The following is a 25,037-nucleotide window of genomic DNA, read 5'->3' as shown; positions in this document are numbered from 1 at the left end:
CCATTGTTGCAGCTCCTCTCTTCCCAGTCTGTCAGTAACACTCTGTTTAGCTCCTGTCTCTATGAAGCCCCGCCTTCTGAAAAGCACAATGTGCTCTGATTGGTCAGCTGGAGCGGTGTGTTGTGATTGGTGTTTGGGAAATGTCCCGCCCCTTACCATAACCACCAGGAACCGCAACTCAACCAGGCCCCGCCCCTTTATTCTGCATATGAATTATTTAAATGAGTAATATTGTGAAGAAAACTCAAGATGGAGGCATTTCAGGGAGTTCAGAACATGATAACAAATGTCCTCTTTAAGCACTTAAAGATAGATGCTTCTCCTAAACTTTCTCAGAAAAAAAAAAAAAAAAATGGAAGCAAATTAGTCAATAAATGAATTTGGACAGCAGATAGTTTCATCCTGGATGAATGTGATGAGGAATGAGTTCATATTGAGATCTCATATGTTTGATTGTAGAGTCTAAATCTGAGAATACTTGGGCCTAAATAAAGAACTTTGAAATGAGAACATTTTCCTTTGCCCTCTCATTGTTGTCTAGGAGAAACAAATAAGATTTAATTTCCTACAGGTTTAGTCATTTTCCCCCTCGTTTAAACACCAGATAATAGATAGCATCATCTTTTATGAGAGTTGTTTGTTCTTTGCCTTGTAGAGTTGCGGTCAAAAGCCTGTTTTAGATTAGGTTTATCCTCCGTTTTAAATTAAAAGTTCACACAAAAATGAAAATTACCATCATTTGTTCACCTTCATGTCATTTCAAACCTGAATAACATGCTTGGAATTTTTATATGAAATCTTTAATTATTTTTAAATAATATCTCAGCAGCTCTTTTCCATATAATGAATTAATAGACTGTAATCTAATATGAACAAACAATAAACCATTGTGTTTTTAACTAACATTCGCAAAGCTTGTATTGCAGTTAGTTCATGTTAACCAATGCCTTAACTAATGTTAAAGGGTTAGTTCACCCAGAAATTCTGTCATTAATTACTCACCCTCATGTTGTTTCAAACCCATAAGACATTCGTTCATCTTCAGAACACAAATTAAGATATTTTGATGAAATCTGAGACCTCTCTGACCCCTCCATAGACAGCTACACAACTACCACTTTCAAGCCTCAGAAAGGTAGTAAAGACGTCATTAAAGTACTCCAGTGGTTTAACCTCAATTTTATGAAGTGATGCGAGTGGAAGTTTCAGCTCAAAATACCCCACAGATCATTTATTATAGCTTGTCAAATTTGCCCCTATTTGGGTGTGAGCAAAAACACGCCGTTTTTGTGTGTGTCCCTTTAAATGCAAATGAGCTGCTGCTCCCCGCCCCCTTTCCAGAAGAGGGCGGAGCTTTAACAGCTCAACAACAACAAAGCTGGAGAATCTCACGCAGCCAAAATGAGGATTGTCAGTAACGGTGTTCAGCCTTACATTGTTCAAACCGGAGTCGACACTGATGGAGAGACTCAGGAAGAAGTTACAACTTTTAGAATGAAACTGGACGTTTCTGAATGGTTAGTGGATAAATTTATGTAGTTGCTGTGGAGTTGATTCTAGCATGTGCCGTCATGTTCATCTTTTGTGTTGAATTGACCCTCGTTTGTGAAGCAGTTCGGCGTAAAATGACGGCATGACAACAACACTCTACTACAACAACTCTTCCTCTTCTCTAAAGCAGCCCAACATGGCCCCGCCCCCTTTGTTGTGTGTTCTCGGGGGCGGGGTTTATGTAAATTCTAGGGTTAGTGATGTCACTAACCCAGGAAGAAGCTCGTTGTAGTCCCTACCAGCCGTTTGTTGTAGTCCTTAAAAAGTCCTTTTTCTGTAAAAGAAAATTGTACTTTGAGCGTCGTAACTTTGCAGATGTTGTTTAAGATCAAACAGCAACATTACACACTAACTAAAGTTAAAAAAGTCAAATCATAATCAACCACCCCTTTAAAATTAGGCTTCCTCATATTTACTATAATGACATATGGATGATACTAAAATAACGCATTCGATTTCTGGAAAAGAGCAGCGTGATCATTCTTCAAAATGACTCCTTTTGTGTTCCGCAGAAAAAGAAAAGTCATTAAGGTGACTAAATGATTCATTTTCTCTGAGCTGTTCCTCAATGTCCAGAGCACACTGCAGGGGAACAGTGAAATCTTGCCAAATGACAGTGTTGAAAATGCAGAGTGAAAGAAAAATACACCCCTCCCTTCATCTACAAGCCCCCGGTACACACACACACACACATTAAACGGCGCTGACCTCACCCCCGTGTGCGATGCCAGAGACGCAAAGTCTCTCTCTCCCCCACTAGTTTTCTCTCTTTCACCGCCCACTCCGGTCTCTCCTGCTCATATGACAGAGAAAGTTCTGCTCATGTAGCGAGTGCATTGGGAAGCCTGTCAGTTTGTTTGTGAGCGCAGGGCAGAACAAGAGCTAGATGGATCCGAGAGTTTGCTTGCAACAGCACCTTCAGACACCAGGACACCAGCTCTCGTCTCCTCAACAAACGGCTTTCTGAACACATACACAGCCACACATACACACACACACACACACACACACACACACACAGGTGTGTTTGGCTGATATCTGGGTGAAAAGAGGAACTGGGCATCTTTTTTGTGCACTAGCTGGGATATTTGCAGGGAAAATCCAAGAAACAGACTCATCCTGTGTCATGTGTGTGTGATGCGCGTGTAAACAGGACTCGACATGCGTCCTCACAGGCTGACTTTGCTGCTCTGCTTTGGCTTTGCCCTCTGCCTCTGTCTAGCTGTCGCTCAGCCTTCTTCATCTGACCAGCGCTCCACAGTCGTCCGCGGGGGTTCGGAGCGGATCAAAGTGCTCTTCACCCCCACCATCTGCAGGCTGCGCTGCACGCAGGGACGCTGCACCAACTACTGTGAGCGCGGAAATGTCACCACTATCTACAACAGTGAGCAGGGAGGACAGACGCCGCCTGGATCCGGCTTCAGAGTGTGTGAGTACATGCACAAACACAGACACCGGCACTAGTGGCATCCTGCAAGATAACAACAACAACAACAAAAAAAAAAAAACACACTTTTTAAAAATTTGTTAGCCTAGTGGTGTTAGGTTTCAAATCCTAATCTACTATATAATTTTCTTAAAATGTTTTTTTTTTTAAATAAATAGCTCAATTAAATTAAATATATTTTCTCATAAATGTCTTTAAATTATTTATTTATTTATTTATTTAAAAAGTTTTTTTTTTTTTTATTAAATAGTAGGAATATATATATATATATATATATATATATATATATATATATATATATATATATATATATATATATATATATATATATATATATATAATATATATATAGATATATATATTGCTAAATTAATGATGGTGATGATGATGATGGTGATGATGGTAATGACAATAATACATTATTATTATTATTATTATTATTATTATCATTATTATTACACATTATTGTTGTATTAATGTATTAATCTAAAATGAATTTATTTATTTAAAAAATTATATAGTAGTTTGAACCCATCCATTCTAAATTACTAATAAATAATAATAATAATAATAATAATTTTAGATGAATACAATTATAAATTTAATGTAATAATAATAATAATAATATATTATTATTATTATTATTATTATTACTACATTAAATTTATAAATGTATTCATCTAAAATTATTTATATATTAAAAATAAATTTTTAATTTATAATAAAAAATATTTTAAAAAAATATTTTTTTATAATAAAAAATTATATAACAGTTTGGGATTTGAACCCGTCCATGCTAAATTCATAATAATAATAATAATAATTTTAGATGAATATATTTTTCTACATTTAATACAATAATAATGCATTATTATTATTATTATTATTATTATTATTATTATTATTATTATTACATTAAATTTATAAATATATTCATCTAAAATTTATTGTTTATTAAAAAAAATAAAAAATGATATAGTTTGGGATTTGATCCTGTCCATGCTAAATTAATAATAATAATAATAATAATAATAACCTTTCTTAGTGTTTTACATTTTTCAAAATTCTTTTAATTTCTTTTTTTAAACCTTTTTTTTTATTATTTTAAAAAACCTAAACTTGAAACCTTTCCACTGTGAATGATGAATGAGCATGATGCTTCTGCACACACACACACACACACACACACACACACACACACACTCACACACACGCTACATGTACATGCACAGACCTGCAGATGTGTAAAAGATCCATCTGAAAGTATTTACAAGCGGTGTGTGTTTGTCTCGAGGCATCTGTTGTGTCTGGTGCTCTTCAGCAACGACAAACATGAGGGATGAGCTCCTCACTGGACATTTGCACCTCCTGTCAGATAGTTTCATCTGCACTGAGATGGAGAGCATGACCAGAGCGTTTGAGATGCTTGTCAAATAATGTCTCTTCATTAACTGTCTTTTTCTCTCAGTTTGTGGCTGTTTGTTTTTCTCTGTTCTCCCATATGTAGCTGTACAGTGGGGTCCAAATGTCTGAGATTACATTGTTCATAAAACTATTTAAGATTCTCCACTATTTCTAGGTCACTAATCAAATAAGATTTTTTTTTTTTTTTTCCGTTCGTTACATAAGAAAATTGTGTTGTGAATCCCAGCTTGTATTCTGAGTCACCGTACCATGGTGCGTTTATGTAAGGCTCGTACACTCCTCTTGACTTCAGTTTCCACTCGGGACCTGTTTCCTATTCGGCTCTTGCTTCTTGTCCAAGAGAAAATCAGCTCCAACAATCCAGTAACATTGTGACCTATTTATACAAGTGCTGCCTGTAATCTCCATCAAGAGAAACTCATTATGAACTTATCACACACCAAAGCTTCCTCTGATAAATTTTATACAGGGAAAGATCATTTGTGTTTTAGTCCGGTAAACACGCTCCTTACATAAAAGGAGGAGATGATTTATATGCGTTCTCCAGCATGCAAATGCATCCAGCTAAAGCTGTTTGGCGATAAACGGGCATAAACACAAATGCCGTGTTTTTGGCATCGAAGGAATGGCGTTGGCTTCCAGTTCTGATAAATATGCAACTAATTTATCGGTCCTCTAAACCTCCGCCAATGCTGTCAAAGTGTCTTTTTAGTTGAGCAAATGGATTGTGGAGGTTAGGTCTTTTTCAGTGACTTCACGGTCAGTCTGGCATCAGGCACGAGGCCAGAGCGCTGGTTGTAATTTTGCTTTTTGAGTCATTTGACAGCTGAATTACGACAACGAGAATGATTCTAATCGCTCACAGTAGTGATTGTAAAGGCATAGTGAAAGTTTGACCGCTGTGGGGGAGCTGAAAAAACCAGGGAGATGTTTCCAGCGCCAATGCGATCCAGAGCTCTTTATAGCTATTTATATAAATAACGCCTCTTTCCCCCCCTGCATTCATCTCAGTGGATTAGATGCTGATTAGACACATTTGTCTCCACTATTCTGTAGCTCCTAGTCAATTTCTGTGGATCCATGTGGGATTGTTAGTCATGTTTCTTCTGGATTGTGCTTCCTTTGGCCTGGAAGCGTTTTATCTTCACCAAATTGGTGTCATGTGGTAGCGATATCAGAGCTGTGACTAAAATGGTCACAAACACACTCGCACAAAAAATGTGACAATAATTGAAAATCCCAACAAAGGTTCATTGGAAAAACATGCCTCTACCTACAGTTTTCAAAACCCCAAAAGCATACAATGCAGCTGAAATGAACACTAGAGTAAAACACCAACAACTTCAATTCCTTTTCGCACAAATTGATGATTAAAGTGACAGATTATCCATTAATAAATACTTATTTTTGTTTCCTTGCACAATACTATGTTATGACCTTAAAACACTTTTACCGTAGAGTATGATTTGTAAACACATACATTTTGACGTTTGCATCGCATAACCAGCTCCATATGTTCGGCTTTTCCGATGTAGTAAACTTGCTCGGTTGCTCACCTGGTACATTTGTGATGTGAAGGTAGATAAAAGAGCTCAAAGACTTGTAGAAGCAAGATAAAATGGCATGGTTGCTTCAGCAAATGCAAAGTTCTGTCATGAAACTCTAGATGGCACAAGCTGATAGGTCTTTAACTCAATATGCTTGCAATCACATTATTCTCTATAGGGCACAGCTAATTGGTTCCTTCTGTATCAGTAGCCAATGAGCTTGCTGCTCAACCTTCTAATAGCATTTTCTGTAGCAGTGGCAGCACACTTTCAGAAACCCCCCACCTTCCCCAGCTCCACCTGTATAGATCTGCTACGGGTAATTAATGTATGCTATATTGTATAGCAGCAGCATGTCTTACTTGCTTACAGCAGGGTATTGTGTATGTATTGGCAGTAGCAAGTCCTTGCTCTACAGCTGCAGCAATAAACAACAACAGCAGCAATAAAAGCAGCAGCAATAACCAACAGCAACAGCAGCATTAACCAACAGCAGCAGCAGCAGCAGTGATAACAGCAGCAGCGATAGCAGCAACAGAAGCAATAACCAACTGCAAAAGCAACAGCAGCAATAACCAACAGCAATAACAGCAGCAGCATTAACAAATAGCAGCAGTAGCAGCAATAACAGCAGCAATGGCAGCAATATCAGAAATAGCAATAACAGCAGCAGCAATAGCAGCAGCAACAATAACAGCAGCAGCAACAATAACAACAGCAGCAGCAACAATAACAGCAGCAACAACAATAATAACCACGACAGCAATAACAGCAGCAGCAACAGCAGCAGCAACAATAACCGCAACAGCAGCAGCAACAGCAGCAGCAGCAGCAATAACTAACAGCAGCAGTAGCAGCAATAACAGCAGCAATATCAGAAATAGCAATAACAGCAGCAACAGCAGCATTAACCAACAGCAGCAGCAACAGCAACAATAACAGCAGCAGCAACAACAGCAGCTACAATGACCGCAACAGCAGCAGCAACAATAACCGCAGCAGCAATAACAGCAGCAATAACAGCAGCAGCAACAATAACCGCAGCAGTCATAACAGCAGCAGCAGCAATAACCGCAGCAGCAGCAACAGCAGCAACAGCAGCAATAACAGCAGCAGCAACAATAACCGCAGCAGTCATAACAGCAGCAGCAGCAATAACAGAAGCAACAGCAGCAATAACAGCAGCAGTAACAATAACCACAGCAGCAATAACAACAACAGCAGCAATAACAGCATCAGCAACAATAACCGCAGCAGCAATAACAGCAGCAACAGCAGCAATAACAGCAGCAGTAACAATAACCGCAGCAGCAATAACAGCAACAGCAGCAATAACAGCAGCAGCAACAATAACAACAGCAGCAATAACCGCAGCAGCAATAACAACAGCAGCAACAGCAGCAATAACAACAGCAGCAATAACCGCAGCAGCAATAACATTAGCAACAGCAACAATAACAACAGCAGCAATAACAGCAGCAGCAATAACCGCAGCAGCAATAACATTAGCAACAGCAACAATAACAGCAGCAGCAACAATAACCGCAGCAGCAACAGCAGCAATAACAGCAGCAGCAGCAGTGTAGCAGATCTATTCCGTCAAGACCAAATATATCAACATTGTCATACAAACTTACATGCCAAACACACTGAATGTTGTCTTGACAGAAATGCATTTTTATCTCACATTTGCTTTTAACACTATGGGTTTGGTTCAGTGTAGGTGGTATGGTATTTTCAAACGCGATAGAGCATTAACCTTTTAGCGCTACTCACCGAACATTCCATTTCCGAACTACCGCAATATGTAACATTGAATGTCATAAAATGTTGCCAGATTCAAATATCAAAATCATCAGTTGTCAGAACTCATGAGGTGCACAAACAACAAACGCCATGATTTACAAATAAATGACTGATTTTGGTGATGTCCAAATCGAAATGAACCAGGAACATTTGTGGTGTAGGTTTGTGAGACTCGCATCAGTCTAATTGCTGACTGGTTGTTCACATGACAATATGTAAATAATGATACAGATTATTAATAAATTATTTTCTAAAATAAATAAATAAATAAATGTTTTTAGCAAAAATATATTTTTGATTATGGTGTACCATAGTAAGGTCTAAAAGTTAGAAATATGGGGGTTTTATACAGTATGGCACATAGCCAGGATTATTGCAGGTACTGAATCAATTTAAAACAAATTTATTTTCTAAAGTGCCTCTATTATGTGTTTTCAGATATTACTTTTCAATCACAGCAGACTGGGTCATCTGACCAATCAGAGCAGATCAGGCTCTCTGAAAGGCGGGGTTTAGAGAGACCAAATCTTTGATTGAACCGTTTCAGACACTGTGAGAAAAGAGCTGATGCTGCACTGGATATTATGAGAAAATTAGTGTTTTTTGACCCTGGGTGCATGTAAATCTATTGTAGGAGACTCCAAAACAAAATGAGGAACCTTTAAAATAGCATAATAGGGAAAAAAATAATAGTCTCTATATTAAAATATACCTTCATCGCAGCACATGTGAACTGAAGCACTTCTGAACTACTGAGAAGTCATCTGAATCTTAAATATTTATTTTCTTTTTTTTTATTCTGGATACCTGGATTTTAGAATGAAGATGAGTTAATGTATGGATGAATACAGATGGACTGAGCATCTGTATCCGATCTGAGGCACGTGTATATAGGGCTGGTTATAAGTCTCCTCCAATAGCAGGCTGTGGGTTTTGGATGAACAGAGAGGCGAACACGTGGTGCCAAATAAAAGCTTGCAATCCTTTATCCGCTTTAGCTGAAATCAGTGGAGAAAGGGTGAAACGTGCTTCCTGTCGGAAGAAAAATCAAGCAGCCATTTCTTCTCACTCCGTACATATACAGTATGTGTGCCATATCTCTGAGGGTTAATTATTTTACCTGCAGTGGACCTCAGGGGCCCTGAAACATCTGGACGATGGCAGAGAGCCAGAAACTGTCAGGGGCGTTCACAACATGTGTGTGTAAGTGTGTGCATTTACTGTACATATGTGTGGATGTTTCTTAAAAGATTCAGCTTTTGGTTCATGTGTTGTCCTAGTTGTTACGATATGGAAAAATTCTTTCATGCAATCACGCTTTGACATTAGTGGAAGTATATTCATGTGTTAATGGATTACAGAGAGATTTGTAATACTGAAGAGCAAACTTTTGAACCTTGGTATATTAGCTTTATATGCTTTTGCCATGACTTTTGCAGGGCGCCACAAAGGCACGGAAACACTAAAGCAGGTTGTCAAAATAGGGGGTGCTGTGGGGTCAGTGGAAAATTTATGATCTTTAATATTTTCGTACTGCCTTTAATTTATGCCGTTTTTTAAGATCATTATTACATTAGTTTTTTACTATGATGCATAGTAATAATAATATGATATATTTGAGTAAAAATCATCACCGAAAATATTATTTTATATTTTATATATATATATATATATATATGTAATATGTAATATTACACATTCAGATGGTGACACATTATCCCCATAGAAATGAATTGATTTGCAGCTTTCTCTAGTCTAGCCCAGAGCACAGCACACTGAGAGGACGTTTTAACTTCATGTGTCTTTAATTTACCTCAAAATAGTTCTGCCTTTCCCCCCTTGACTCGAGTGTTAATGCAGTCAGCCTTGAAGTTCATATGCCCGAAATGTGTGTATATCTGTGTTGATACAAACCTCTTGACGCTCTTATTCCAAACTTGTTTTTTATAAAAGCATTTGTATGTCTAATTTGAGACGTTTTAGTTTTAAACACAACCTCAAACTGATCTATCCATGTCTGACAGGATCTCCTTTCTTCATTTAAGCTGAAGATGGCAGATTCTCTGAATGAAACTTTGAAGTGCAAATGAGAGCATAACCCACCTTAACTCAGCTTGGACCCTCTCCAATGAAAATGGCTTTTTCCTCCATTCATGTCCTGTCAAGAGTTGTATCATTTTGTTGTTTCAGTCAAGCAGCGTATTCCTGGCCTTTCTTCATTTCGAAAGAATTTTATTTACATATTTCCCCCCCTCACTGAAAGTGTAGATTTGGCTTCCTGTTATCTGGATGGAGCCAATATTTATCCGAACCTTCAATAGTTTCAAAACAACAGAATATCTGTGGTCCAGAAATGAAGGTGGAACGCTTATGAGAAGGTACAGGAGATTTCCAGCTTTAATTTAACGAAGTGCAAGGGTTCTGCCAGCTGTTTGTGTTTACATGGATGAGCTGAAGAACAAGCTTTCATCCTGGTTCAAAACGCTCCACAGCTCATTCATTTCCAAACCTAACCTCTGCCACATCATCTGTAAACAACGCCCAGTCTCACACAGCCCTCGCTTTCTCATTTACACCCATAGCAGCCTGTGTTAGAATACAGTTTAATATGTATAAAATACAGTGTAAAGCAGGGGTCGGCAATTAAGTTTGACATCGGGCCAAAAAAACATTTCACCACTAGATGGCAGGCCAGAGTATAGTCAAAGGATAATTTGAATAATTTAATGAAAAATGTAACTAGAATTGCCTGTGACGGACTGATCCAGTGTCTTTTGTAACTGATAGTGAGCTGTTACTCTGTGTTAAATCCTGTAGTAGGTCAGTCATTAACAAAAAGCCACATGTGTGTTCGTGTGTTTTACACGGGATAATTTAATAAAGCAGAGTAGTGACACATAACCTGGCAAGTATCTTCATTCACCAACTTGCAACACAGTCCGCCTTGCTAAAACACACATATGTGAGAGAAAAATAAAAATAAAAGAGGACTTGAATAAGCCCATTAATGGCATGTTTGAGTCATGCTCATAACGAACTATGTTTCATTTCCATATTGTGAATAATAAATGAGTATCATTTTAATTTGCTTGTTACACAACGGAGCCTAACTTCTTGTAATAATTATTTGACGTAGCCTACTTTTACACTCAGAATTATTTCTTGGCATCCTCACGTACTAACTCAGCGAAAACAGGGCATACAAAGAAGAATGGAAAGACAACTATGCGTTCATCCTACCTGGTTTTGTGAATGCAAAGCCAGTGTGTCTTATCTGCAACAAAGTTATTGCTGTTTGCAAAGAATATAATATTAGGGGCTGTTAACATGTCGCCTCTAAAAACGTGTGGAAAGTGCGGCCACGCCTCTTTCCTTTCCAAAGCACTTGCGCTCCCGTGGCGTCTGTCTTTGCTATGCAACCATGAACTCCTCTCTCCAGACAGATCTATTTCAGAACCAGTCGCTATCAAAATAATCTGGCTGCGGACGCGGGCCGCCTATTGCCGACCACTGATGTAAAGGTTAGCATACAGCTCATGAGATCATCTCCATATTTATATAAGACACAAATTAAAACTCCTATTAGCTAGTTTGTTACTGGTCATTTTTGCAGGTTGAACAGTTTAACCACTGTAGCCAAACCAGCTTATAGTGAATTTACCCTTGTTATGCCAGAGAGATTGGAGTAGTAATTCATAAAGCGTTTTACTTTGCTATAGTCAATGGCAGATGTTGACATATAAGCTCCACCTCCTATTCAGAGCTTGACATTAACTTTTTTGCTCAACAGCCACTTTGGTAGTGGTTTTCCAAAGTTAGCCACTTACCATTTCACTGGCTTGACATCAATACCATGGGGAAAAACTTCCATATATATATTTTTTTTTAATATTATAATTTGGCAGCAGGTATATTAGGCTGCTGTCACTTTACACATGCGTTTTCTTTCTCAACTGTTTACATTCACTTAAAACATAACTTACTTTGTTTACAGTAATACTCACCAAGACATTTGACATTTTGTGTGTATTTGACTGTTTAAAGCAGCAAAAAAGAGTTCAATTTAGCACTGAGAGGTGGCTTTATGTGTGCGCACTTTGGGTGTTCATGCCCTGTAACACCAACAATATTCACCCGGAGCAAATGATATGAGTGAGGGAAGAGGGTTTGTGTGTCGACTCGCTGTCAGAGAGATGAAAGAGAGAGAAAGAGCAGCTGGACTCCTGTGTCTATTCTGTGGAAAATGAAGATTGGAAGTGTTTCAGATATTTCAGTATTGATATGTCTCAAAAAATCTGTATTTTTGACAACACTACATTGCACGTAGTATGCCTTTTTGACAGACTTAAATACAAAAATTATATATATATATATCTCAGAGGGTAAGGGTTAAAGAGTTAGTTCACCCAAAAATGAAATTTCTGTCATTAATCACTCACCCTCATGTCGTTCCACACCTGTAAGACCTTCGTTCATCTTCAGAACTTTTAAGATATTTTTGATAAAATGCGATGGCTCAGTGAGGCCTGCATTGTCAGCAAGACAATTAATACTTTCAATGCCCAGTGGTTCAACCTTAATGTTATGAAGGGACGAGAATACTTTTTGTGCCCCAAAAAAACAATGATGACTTTATTCAACAATATCTAGTGATGGGCGATTTCAAAACACTGCTTCATGAAGCTTCGAAGCTGTACGAATCTTTTGTTTTCGAATCAGTGGTTCGGAGCGTGTATCAAACTGCCAAAGTCACGTGATTTCAGTAAACCAGGCTTCGTTATGTCATAAGTGTTTCGCAATTTCAATGTTTGATACACGCTCTGAACCGCTGATTCGAAACAAAAGATTTGTAAAGCTTCGAAGCTTCATGAAGCAGTGTTTTGAAATCACTATATATTGTTAAATAAAGTCGTTATTTTGTTTTTTGGCACACAAAAAGTATTCTCGCTGCTTCATAACATTAAGGTTGAACCACTGTACTCACATGAACTGTTTTAAATATGTCTTTAGTAGCTTTCTGGCAATCTGAAAGTGTTAATTGTCTTGCTGGCAATGCACTGAACCATCTGATTTTCTCAAAAATATCTTAATTTGTGTTCTGAAGATGAACAAAGGTCTTAAGGGTGTGGAACGACATGAGGGTGAGTATTTAATGACTGAATTTTTAGGTGAACTAACCCTTTAATGTCAAGCCCTGCTTCCATTTATGATTTGCAAACTTATTTGTATATGTATGTAAATCATATTTGATTTATCATTTGATTTTTATCTGTTTTCTGGCAATTATATAATACGACCACAAAAGGGTTTTAAAGTGATGTGCCTACGAATCAGTGCTGACCCGGCACAGAACCCTGCCGTAAAATTGATGGATACTTGTGGACTTTGGATGCTGTTCAGCTTCCGCTAAACCCTGGCTAATAGACGTGTGTGTGTGTGTGTGTGTGTGTGTGTGTGTGTGTGTGTGTGTGTGTGTGTGTGTGCGTCTAAGAAACGAAAGGTAAATCTCATCTAACTGAATATAATTGGCTGGGTGACCTCAGTGTCCCAAAAGTCCCAAAATTAAACTGCACAGATTTCTCACATCACACACACATAAACTCTTGTCACCGACAGCTGGGAGGAAATGGGTCAGCCAACGACGACAGATCTCAACCGTCTCCTTGCTGTTTGTGTGTGTTTACTCTAAAGATAATATATTGTTTTTCATCTTCGCTTCATTCCCCTTCATTACAAACAGTGTGTTGTTTTTCATGCATTATTTTAGTTAACTAAAGGAAAGTACTTTCTTTATAAACGTGTTTCATAATGGTGCCTGTACCGTGTGTCTGTATATTAGATAAGATTCTGCTCTTATTTAAGCTCATAATGAAATTATGTGGATTGCAAATTGTAAATAAGAACAGAATATTTACATACATTTGGATTCGAAAATCTGAGACTAGTTGTGAAAATGTTTTGTTTTTATAAGTAATTTTTATAATCATCATACAGCATATATTAGTGATAAATTGTATTTAAAATGAATATGCTATGTATTTACTATCCAGCATGATTTTAGCAAGCAAGAACATTTGACCTTTTATACAAAGAGTTAACATGGTCAGTGTCACAAATCTCCTCATTAGATCAGTGATCTAGAAATTCGTTTTACGCCATTTGTTTTACATTTTTCAAATTCCAAAAAAACTTTTCTTTTTTTTTCAGGATTAAATTTTATTTTGAATCCCAGATTTTCAATGTGGTCACAGGACACCAGTGTGTTTATAATAATAAAAATATGTAGTGCAGGCTTTGATTTTATCAGGAATTTGCTTGGATCATGAAAACTGTTCTTCATGACGTTATTGGAGTGGAAGGGTCGGAAAATAATAATAATGTGATTTGATATGATGTTGAATAACAGATAAGTTTGTTCTGTCTCATTCTGTCTGTCTTGGAAGTTTGTTTTCTTTCGTTCTCTTCCTCTCTCTGTTGCGTGGAGTTTGTTTTCTGTTGTTTTAAGGAGCTTTTCTGCATTCTGTTTGTTTGACAGATGTGTTTGGATCAGGAGTTTGCGCTAGAGCGATTGCAGATGAATACTGTAAAAACAAACTCTTTCTTTCTTTCTTTAAAACATTCTTTCTTTATTTTCATTTTTGTTTTGGCCCAAGCTTTCCAAATGTATTATATGATATGGAAGGCATGCTGAGGCCACTAATGAAATAAAAGGAATGCAACTAAAAAGAGTTGCTTTTTATAGAAACTCTCCATTTTGAAATGTTGTTAATAACATCCATTCAAAGACACACTATTTCCATGCTGACTATGTTATGTGTCTGTCACCAAAACATTATTGATCGGAATTTTTTTTTTTCTCAATTCTTTTTACTCACCCTCTCTCTGTTTTTCCTCATCAGTCGTGTGTCCGATGTTGTGTAAGAACGGAGGAGTGTGCATACAGAAGGATCAGTGTCTCTGCCCGCCCAACTTTACCGGGAAGTTCTGTCACATCCCCGTCCACGCTGCCGCCTCCAGCACCAATGACATTGAGAAACCACCGGCAAGTGCTGTGGATTCAGCCAATCAGCCGATGACGTCTGAGTACATACTGCCTCTGCAGACGCCTGAGCAGATCAACACCAATGGTGAGAGGAAATGTGGCCGCTGATTGTGTTTTTGTTTGCAGTGAATATTTCTCATGGTGAGTTTACTTTTGGAAGGCATGTTGACACACAATGTGGGCCTGGTGTTTATTAAAGGATTAGTTCACTTTCAAATGAAAATTACCCCAAGTTTTATTCACCCTCAAGCCATCCTAGGTGTATATGACTTTCTTCTTTCTGATGAACACAATCTGAGTTATATTAATAAATATCCTGATGCATCTAAGCTTTATAATGGCATTGAACGGGACCAACGAGTGTAAAGCTCAAGAAAGTGCATCCATGCATCATAAATGTACTCCACACGAAGCGAAGCGATGCGTTTGTGTAAGAAAAATATCCATATTTAACAAGTTATGAAAGTAAAATATCTAGCTTCCGCCTGACCGCCTTCCATATTCAACTTCAGTTACGTTGCATCAGTTACGTTTTTTCCATAAGTTGAATACGGAAGGCGTAGGATGTAGCGTAAGCTTTTTGAACTGCAAGAGGCGTTATGCTTTCTTCATAAATTGAATGCAATCTGGCGGAAGCTAAATGTTTTATTTTGCACAAAGCACAAAGACATTTTCTACAACATATTTGCATTTAAAATGTTTTGAAGCATTTTGTGCAATGGCTTTGCCTTTGTGAAAGAGAAGTGTGCTTAATTGTATTGTATTTGCAGTTGTAGTGTACTTTAGATCTTAAAAGTATATTTTTTAAAAAACTGTATTTGCAGATAATCATGTAATATTAATGAGATAAAAGGCCACTTAAAGACACACTTAAGTACAATTTTAAAAAGTGCACTTTGTAATAATGTCAAATTAAAAATGTTACTTTAAAGCACATTTTAATTTTGTGTTGACCAACATACTAAAGAAGCATTATTAAGTATTTGGTATTGCATTTAAAGTTAATATATTTTAAATGTATCAAATTGCAACTTCATCATGTGTAAATGCAAATATATTTACATACATGACATACAAGGTTCAATAGAAATGACATTAAAGTATATTTTAGTTTACCATAAATGCTTGTCAGTACATTCATTAGTAAACTTTAACCACATTTCAAAGACAATAGAAGTAATTATGAAATGACATATAAAAATGTACTTAAGCGTGTCAAAAAAAAATCACTTTTAAGTTTAACTAAATGCATTTAATATAAATTTAAACTATAATACATTTTGATTTAAGTGTAAATAACATGCAGTTAAGCATCTGAATTAAATTCAGTTCACACAAATATATTATTTTAAAGTATATTATTTCCATAATTTTAAAAGTATGCTACAGTGCTCTTGTTTTTCACAAGTGGAAACATTTTAGGAGCACATTTATGTATAAATGGATGCTATTTAAACAAGCACACCCTGTTTCATTAAAACTTTTACAATATAATTTGTTGAACTTTATTTAGACAATGAAATGCATTACTAAGTCAAGACTTCACAACATAAAATTAGCTTTTCAGATTTTCATCGAGGGTAATGTTCTTTGGCACTATCGTCTGTTATGTAACTCATGGCCACATACAGAGCCAGACTGTTGTGATGGTGAAAAATGACTGTGTCACAGACTGGCGACGCGTATTTTCTGTTTTCATTTGGCTGAGGTTCTCAGTTTGGATGTGATCCATAAATGGCAGCACCAGCCTTTTCATGTTTAGAGTCCTGTAATGAATTAAAGCAGAAACGCATCTGATGCATCATGCAGATGTCAGTTACACCTGGAATATCTCAGGTGTCATCTTGAATAGATGATGTGTCAGGACATCAAGACGGATTATGTGGGGGTTTGTTGTACTGGGAGGCCGAATGACATCAAGGAAACCACCATGTGCACAGAAAAACCTGAATGGTGCTCTGGGTATTTACTAAGACGTGATGGCATTTTAATATATGTGTTTTGGCATTTTGCCTCTTTATTAGACAGAGGTAATAGAGAGTAACAGGAGCCAGAAATGAACCTGCATCACTCATGTGTTCCTCAGTTCTTCAGTACTCACTTTCTCTCAGGTAGATCATCTAAACAAATATTTGAGGATGACAGACATATTTCAAAGTATCTTAGCTCTTACAGTAAGTAACTAAACACAACTAATAACACATAATAATTGTTTTGGGTTGAATTTAGCCTGTTTAGTGTTCAGCTGTGTTCACTATGAGAGTGTTGTGTTGTGTATCATCGACGTCTGCATGAAAATAACTGCATGTCGCATTATTTGACCCACGACCCACGTGTGCTTAATTGTACTGAATGTGCACTTGTAGTGTACTTCAAATCTTAAAAGTATATTTTTAAAAAGTTGTACTTGCAGATGATATAATATTAATGAAATAAAATGCCACTTAAGTGCACTTGAAGAAAGTAGACATTCATGACTGTTTCGTAAAGTACTCGATTATCATTTTAACTGTAGTGTGTTATTCAATATTAATATATCGAATATGAGTAATCATTAAAATATTTAAATTGAAACAACAAATAGAGTTAAATATGTGACAAGTTTTGATAGAAATGACTAAATTAAATGACAGGTGCTGGTCATATAATTAGAATATCATCAAAAAGTTTATTTCACTAATTCCATTCAAAAAGTGAAACTTGTATATTATATTCATTCATTACACACAGACTGGTTTATTTCAAATGTTTATTTCTTTTAATTTTGATGATTATAACTAAGGAAAATCCCAAATTCAGTATCTCAGAAAATTAGAATATTGTGAAAAGGTTCAATATTGAAGACACCTGGTGCCACACTCTAATCAGCTCATTAACTCTAAACACCTGCAAAGGCCTTTAAATGGTCTCTCAGTCTAGTTCTGTAGGCTACACAATCATGGGGAAGACTGCTGACTTGACAGTCGTCCAAAAGACGACCATTGACACCTTGCACAAGGAGGGCAAGACACAAAAGGTCATTGCAAAAGAGGCTGGCTGTTCACAGAGCTCTGTGTCCAAGCACATTAATAGAGAGGTGAAGGGAAGGAAAAGATGTGATTGAAAAAAAAAGTGTACAAGCAATAGGGATAACCGCACCCTGGAGAGGATTGTGAAACAAAACCCATTAAAAAATGTGGGGGAGATTCACAAAGAGTGGACTGCAGCTGGAGTCAGTGCTTCAAGAACCACTACGCACAGACGTATGCAAGACATGGGTTTCAGCTGTCGCATTCCTTGTGTCAAGCCACTCTTGAACAACAGACAGCGTCAGAAGCGTCTAAAGACAAAAAGGACTGGACTGCTGCTGAGTGGTCCAAAGTTATGTTCTCTGATGAAAGTAAATTTTGCATTTCCTTTGGAAATCAGGGCCCAGAGTCTGGAGGAAGAGAGGAGAGGCACACAATCCACGTTGCTTGAGGTCCAGTGTAAAGTTTCCACAGTCAGTGATGGTTTGGGGTGCCATGTCATCTGCTGGTGTTGGTCCACTGTGTTTTCTGAGGTCCAAGGTCAACACAGCCATATACCAGGAAGTTTTAGAGCACTTCATGCTTCCTGCTGCTGACCAGCTTTATGGAGATGCAGATTTCATTTTCCAACAGGACTTGGCACCTGCACACAGTGACAAAGCTACCAGTACCTGGTTTAAGGACCATGGTATCCCTGTTCTTAATTGTCCACCAAACACGCCTGACCTTAACCTCATAGAAAATCTATGGGGTATTGTGAAGAGGAAGATGCGATATGCCAGACCCAACAATGCAGAAGAGCTGAAGGCCACTATCAGAGCAACCTGGGCTCTCATAACACCTGAGCAGTGCCATAAACTGATCGACTCCATGCCACGCCACATTGCTGCAGTAATTCAGGCAAAAGGAGCCCCAACTAAGTATTGAGTGCTGTACATGCTCATACTTTTCATGTTCATACTTTTCAGTTGGCCAAGACTTCTAAAAATCCTTTCTTTGTATTGGTCTTAAGTAATATTCTAATTTTATGAGATACTGAATTTGGGATTTTCCTTAGTTGTCAGTTATAATCATCAAAATTAAAAGAAATAAACATTTGAAATATATCAGTCTGTGTGTAATGAATGAATATAATATACAAGTTTCACTTTTTTAATGGAATTAGTGAAATAAATCAACTTTTTGATGATATTCTAAATATATGACCAGCACCTGTATATTTTAGTTTACCATAAATGTTTTAACCATATTTCAAGACAATAGAAGCAATTATAAAATTACATATAAAGATCCTACTTAAGTGGGTCAAAAACTCTCTTAAGTTCGACTAATTTCATTTAATACAAATTAAAATTAAAATTTGTTTTTTATGTAATTGGAATTAACATGCATTTAAGTGTCTGAAAACATTACATTGAGTTTGCACTTTCTTTTAAAGTGAATTATTTCTCTAGTAACTACAGTTTTTTTTTTAAAGTACTTCTTTTACACCAGACAAAGTATGATCGAAAACACTCCCAGGAATTCATTTCAACTCTTAAATGAGAGCAAACACTAATCCCTTAATTGCTAAAGAGTTAGCATGTGATTAAATAGTTTAGTTAAATATCTTTTTTACTTCACTTTCTGTCATGCTTAAGACCCTGTGTGTATGTAGTGTTTATAGATACAGATGAACTGTGGCATTTCCCATTATAATCTCAATCTGACAGCCGTCACTCAGTGACACACCACAGACTCGGCTGATGTAACACTGTGTGTTTACTCTTTAATTTTGGTTTATTTAATCAGGCAGTAATGATAAATGAGTTTCCATCTGTCATTTCATGGGGGAGTGTCAAGTGAGGTCATTTTTTTGGCAAGGAGAAAAATGAACAAGCACCACCTCTGCTGCCCTCCAGAAGCTTCTGCACGCAATGCTGATAACACATGACGAACTACAAAACCTCACCAAGACTTGGGGCGTGTTCAGGAAAGACAGTGTAAAGTGTCCCTATTATGCTAATTTAAAGATTCCTAATTTTGTTTTGGAGTCTTCTACAATAAGTTTACATGCATCCAAGGTCAAAAACACTTTAATTCTCACTGAATAATAATTCAGTGTCTGAAACGGAAACCCCACCTTTCTGAGAGCCTGCTCTGCTCTGATTGGTCAGATGGCCCAGTCTGTTGTGATTGGTCAGAAACCAAATGCTCATTATCATATCATATCATATCCAAACTCTTCCAGTCTCAGATACAACTACAGTGTTTGAGGGCGGGGCAAAGAGACGCTGTTCAGCCATTAAAGACCATAGACTGGCATTATGCAAATTAGTTACAAAACTATAGGTTCAGCAGAAAATGAGACTGGAATTATTAATTTCAGGCAGTTCAGAATCGCTTCTTTCCTTTGAGAGACAAAAGCCATATATTTCTTGAACTAAAATAATGTTAATATACCAAATTACATTTTTTCACTTTAATTTATAAGATGACTTGTTCTTTTTCACTTCCAAAAACTGTACATGTAACAGTATTTTACTGTAAAATCACATGAAATGGCCTTTTTTTTTCTGTGGTATTTTCTTTTTTGTGGTATTTTCTCTGGAAACATTTCTTTTGGTATTACCAAGTATTGCAGTAAAAACTGTGTTTTGTAAACCTGCTGTAAATTACCAACATGATATTAAAATAATGTGTGTTTAATTCTGAATTGATTAACAGAAAATAACATGGCCAGAAACATCAATTACAATCACAACTACATAGGGTGCGGTGTGGAAAAAATGTGTTTTGAGTGATATAATGCTTATGCAACTCGAATGCAACACGTAAAAATTAAAAGTAAAATCTTACACCTTTTTAGGATGAATACTTTACTATTTTTATACGATACATGTGATTTTTGCAAGGTGCCAGTAAACCGTACAGCAGTGCCAGAGAGAACTAAAAACACTCTTATTGTGCAACTTGGATTGGGCTTATGAGTGCTAAAGACTGTCTGTACTGTTGTGTAACTTTCTGAATCCCAAATTGAACCTGATGTTCCCAGATGGGGTTGGGGTTGGAGAGATGTTCGTCCAAACAAATAAGGCCCATGTTGCTTTCTCTTTTCTGGCCCTTTTTATCACAGAGCCATTTTCGTATCGTCTTTAGACCTCAAATCATCTTTTATAAAACACAGAGCTCTGGAAAGCGACAGCATTGCATTTGCCGGCTGTTTGGTGAGGAAAATTGGACAAGCTTTTTGCCAAGTTTAATCTCCGAAAGGCAGGAGGTAATGGTGACTCAGAGCTAGAACATGTTTCAGGAGAATGAGTCTTCTGTTTTCAGAGATCGTAACTTGGATGCTCCCTATGCCTTTCTCTTTCTTCCTCTGTTATTTCTGGAGCATCGGTTTGTTTATGTGTGAAACAGTAAACGCATTAAATCCATAGAACTTTCTTTTGCTCTGTCCTGAGTGTGTGAGTGTGAGTCAGTGTCATTTCCAGGACTAAGACATGATCTGTGTCAGGATATTCATTAGTGTGTGTTAGGAAAGGCTCTTCACAATGTTTACAGGCATGTTGAATGGGATTGGAAATTTTTTTACCATGCCTTCATGGTTTATATTCACATAAATTTGCTTTTCAAATGCCCGCTGTTTAATAGGCCTCTCCAGAATAACTCACAAGTGTTTGTTAATAGGTGAAGAATCTCCTTTATGCCTAATTTCTCTGAAGCTTATTTTGATGGACTGTGATGGTTTTAACTCCTCGAGGATTCTTTACTTTTTGATTGATTCTTTTAAAATGATTTTTAATGAGGTGTGGCCAGATTTAGTTTTAGATTTTTTATCAAATGTAAACTATAAATTCAGCATGAATCAGAAGTTGCGCTAGTCTTTTCTTCCATATTGTGCCGTATATCAAAGATAAATACTTCTGGAACAAGAACAAATGTAGGGTGGGGCTTGATTTTTTTTTCACTGGGGAATTGATTGGATGGTTGGATGGTTGTAGTTTGCAATTGGTGGATCTCATGTGAGTGACAGGTTGCCCCGCCCTCATCATCAGAGAAGAGAAGCTGCAAGAGGGAGGGGAAGTTATTCTGATTCAAGATTACGAGGCTCATGAATTTAAAACATTAATGTATAGAGCGTATTGTTTTATTATTGCCCTAGACACAGACTTTCCTTTTAACCCTTTCATGCATAGAGGTCACTACAGTGGACAGCTATTCAAAAAGCATTTTCTAGCATATGCATGGGTTTTGATGACATAGTTGCACATCATCCTCTACAGTGGACCTTAGTGCATCTTCCTATACATTGCCACCAAGTGGCAAGCCGTTGTATGTAGATTTTTTTTCCTCCAAACTAAGATGGTTGATGGCCAGTCAGAAATGCCAAGTTGCTTCAGAATATCTATCCATTCCTTCTATCCTATGAGACTCTTGCAAAAAAAAAAAAAAAAAAAAAAGTTGTAGCATCAAGCAATATCTAATGAGTCATATCACAGTTACATTTTCCAAGTATTGATATTAGATTGGAAGAAAATTCTGATTAATCATCTGTCCGCTATTGTTGACATCATGCATCAATAGCTATATTTCAGCTATAATTCATACTATTACTGTGACTTGTTTTTGAAAATAACATGTTTTTGTTATTTTTTTTTTGTATGTATTTGTGTTATTAGAATGTAATTTTCATTAACAAAAAAGTAATGTGATTACATAATGCACATTACTTTTAATGCATTACTTTACTCATAACATCAAAAAGTAATTTGATTACATAATGCATGTTACTTGTAATGCAATACTTTACTCGTTACATCAAAAAATAATCTGATTACGTAATGCACATTGCTTGTAATGCATTATTTTACTTGTTAGATCAAAAGTAATCTGATTACATAATGCATGTTACTTGTAATGTGTTACTTTACTCCTTACATCAAAAAGTAATTTGATTACATAATGCACCTTACTTGTAATGCATTACTCGTAACATCAAAAAGTAATTTTATTACATAATGCACGTTACTTGTAATGCGTTACTCCTTACATCAAAAAGTAATCTGATTACATAATGCACGTTACTTGTAATGCATTACTCGTAACATCAAAAAGTAATTTGATTACATAATGCACCTTACTTGTAATGCATTACTCGTAACATCAAAAAGTAATTTTATTACATAATGCACGTTACTTGTAATGCGTTACTCCTTACATCAAAAAGTAATCTGATGACATAATGCATGTTACTTGTAATGCGTTACTCCTTACATCAAAAAGTAATCTGATTACATAATGCACGTTACTTGTAATGCATTACTTTATTCCTTACATCAAAAAGTAATCTGATTACATAATGCACGTTACTTGTAATGCATTACTTTATTCCTTACATCAAAAAGTAATTTGATTACATAATGCACCTTACTTGTAATGCATTACTCGTAACATCAAAAAGTAATTTTATTACATAATGCACGTTACTTGTAATGCGTTACTCCTTACATCAAAAAGTAATCTGATGACATAATGCATGTTACTTGTAATGCGTTACTCCTTACATCAAAAAGTAATCTGATTACATAATGCACGTTACTTGTAATGCATTACTTTACTCCTTACATTAAAAAGTAATCTGATTACATATTGCATGTTACTTGTAATGCATTACTCCTTACATCAAAAAGTAATCTGATTACATAATGCACGTTACTTGTAATGCATTACTCGTAACATCAAAAAGTAATCTGATTACATAATGCATGTTACTTGTAATGCGTTACTTCACTCCTTACATCAAAATGTAATCTGATTACATAATGCACGTTACTTGTAATGCAATACTTTACTTGTTACATCACAAAGTAATCTCAGATGAGATTGAAAACACCTGATCGCTAGGTTTTCTCAGAGGAGAGCTATGTTAGAAATATGTCCATCTTGAACATAATCAGAATTATTAGCTAATAAGGGTAAATTGACATACTCTGGAACACTGGAGAAGCATCTTAATTCAAAGTAAATCCTACCGTCTGTAAAATGCTGGATTGTTTCAACCCAAATTTGAGTCAAATATGGACAAACCCAACAATTGGGTTAAAAGTTAAATTTAACAATTTAACCCAACGGTTGGGTTTGTTCAGTTTTGACCCAAATTTGGGTTGAAACAACCCAGCATTTTTTAGAGTGTACACCAGGTTTTTTTGGTTTTTTTGTTGTTTGTTTGTTTGTTTTTCACCAGTTTTTTAGTTTCACACATGAAACTAGTGAGAGTGTAAATTGTGAAAAGTGTGTTTTATCTTCTGAATGTCCACAGGGTCAAAGCTGCCCATGATCTTTATGATTGTATGATGAAAGCCATCATCAGTGTATGTTTCTGTGTCTCTGTCCTTCAGCCTCCCCCATGGTGAAGGTGCGAGTCCAGCACCCTCCAGAGGCCAGTGTGAAAATCCACCAGGTGCTGAAGGTGGGTTACGGCCCCACAGTGCACGAGCACTCGGAAACGGTCACCTGGTCCGCAGGGCTTTCGGGTGCCCATCGTCGCCAGCTGCCGGGAGAGAGAGCGGAGGCGCCACCACCACGGATACAAGCCCAGACCATACGCGGGGATTCAGTCTACACGGAGTCATCCAGCTTCAAATACTGCTTCAGAGAAGTCAGCAATGGACAGGTTAGCTTGAAGCTCTTCTGTTTTCATTCCTCATGTCATTCATTTGAACAATAGAGCATCTGGTTTAATTCTAGCTGGATCAGGACTCAGCCTTGGATAAGCCTGGACTATGTTGGATGAATTGAGAACGACTTGTTTATGGCAAAACATTATGAGTGTCATGTGATCATGCTGAGCTGCAAATGCAGTATCCAGTGTACCGAAAACAACTTCCGTCACCACCCTCTGTATGAGCTTGTTGAAGTGTGTTTATTCAAGATTGTTTAGCAGATTGTTTATCTAAAGGAACTTGTAGTACTCTTCTTAAAGGGACAATTCCCCTTGAGCAACTTGGGGTTAAAGAGATTCTTCTTACAAAAATGAAAATGCATTGATTATTCACTCGTATGTTGCTGGAAACATGCATTATTATTATTTTCTCTGCGCAAACCAAAACAAATAATCTAACAGAATGTCAAGGCTACTCCTCTTTCATACAGCAAAAGTGCTCCAAAGAGGAGCAAAAAGTAAATGTAGTACAGTACATCCCTTGTGAAAAAGAAGTGCACATTGGCAT

At 36.8% G+C, this 25,037-nt stretch overlaps 1 protein-coding gene across 2 annotated transcripts in view; it reads left to right on the top strand.

Moving 5' to 3' along the window:
- Window positions 1-2,353: 2,353 nt before the first annotated feature.
- LOC125253810 (latent-transforming growth factor beta-binding protein 4) overlaps window positions 2,354-25,037 on the top strand; it is a 71,500-nt gene continuing 48,816 nt past the window's right edge. For both annotated transcript variants that reach the window (XM_048167950.1, XM_048167949.1), the window contains exons 1-3: window positions 2,354-2,980; window positions 14,676-14,903; window positions 24,207-24,481. In XM_048167950.1, the coding sequence (XP_048023907.1) occupies window positions 2,713-2,980; window positions 14,676-14,903; window positions 24,207-24,481 (771 nt within the window). In that variant the 5' untranslated portion in view covers window positions 2,354-2,712. The remainder of the gene's footprint in view (window positions 2,981-14,675; window positions 14,904-24,206; window positions 24,482-25,037) is intronic.

The sequence above is a fragment of the Megalobrama amblycephala genome, linkage group LG19, assembly GCF_018812025.1.
Source record: "Megalobrama amblycephala isolate DHTTF-2021 linkage group LG19, ASM1881202v1, whole genome shotgun sequence".
NCBI classification, from domain to species: domain Eukaryota; kingdom Metazoa; phylum Chordata; class Actinopteri; order Cypriniformes; family Xenocyprididae; genus Megalobrama; species Megalobrama amblycephala.
Note: the sequence above shows the minus strand (reverse complement) of the source record. Positions and strands in the feature narration are given on the sequence as shown.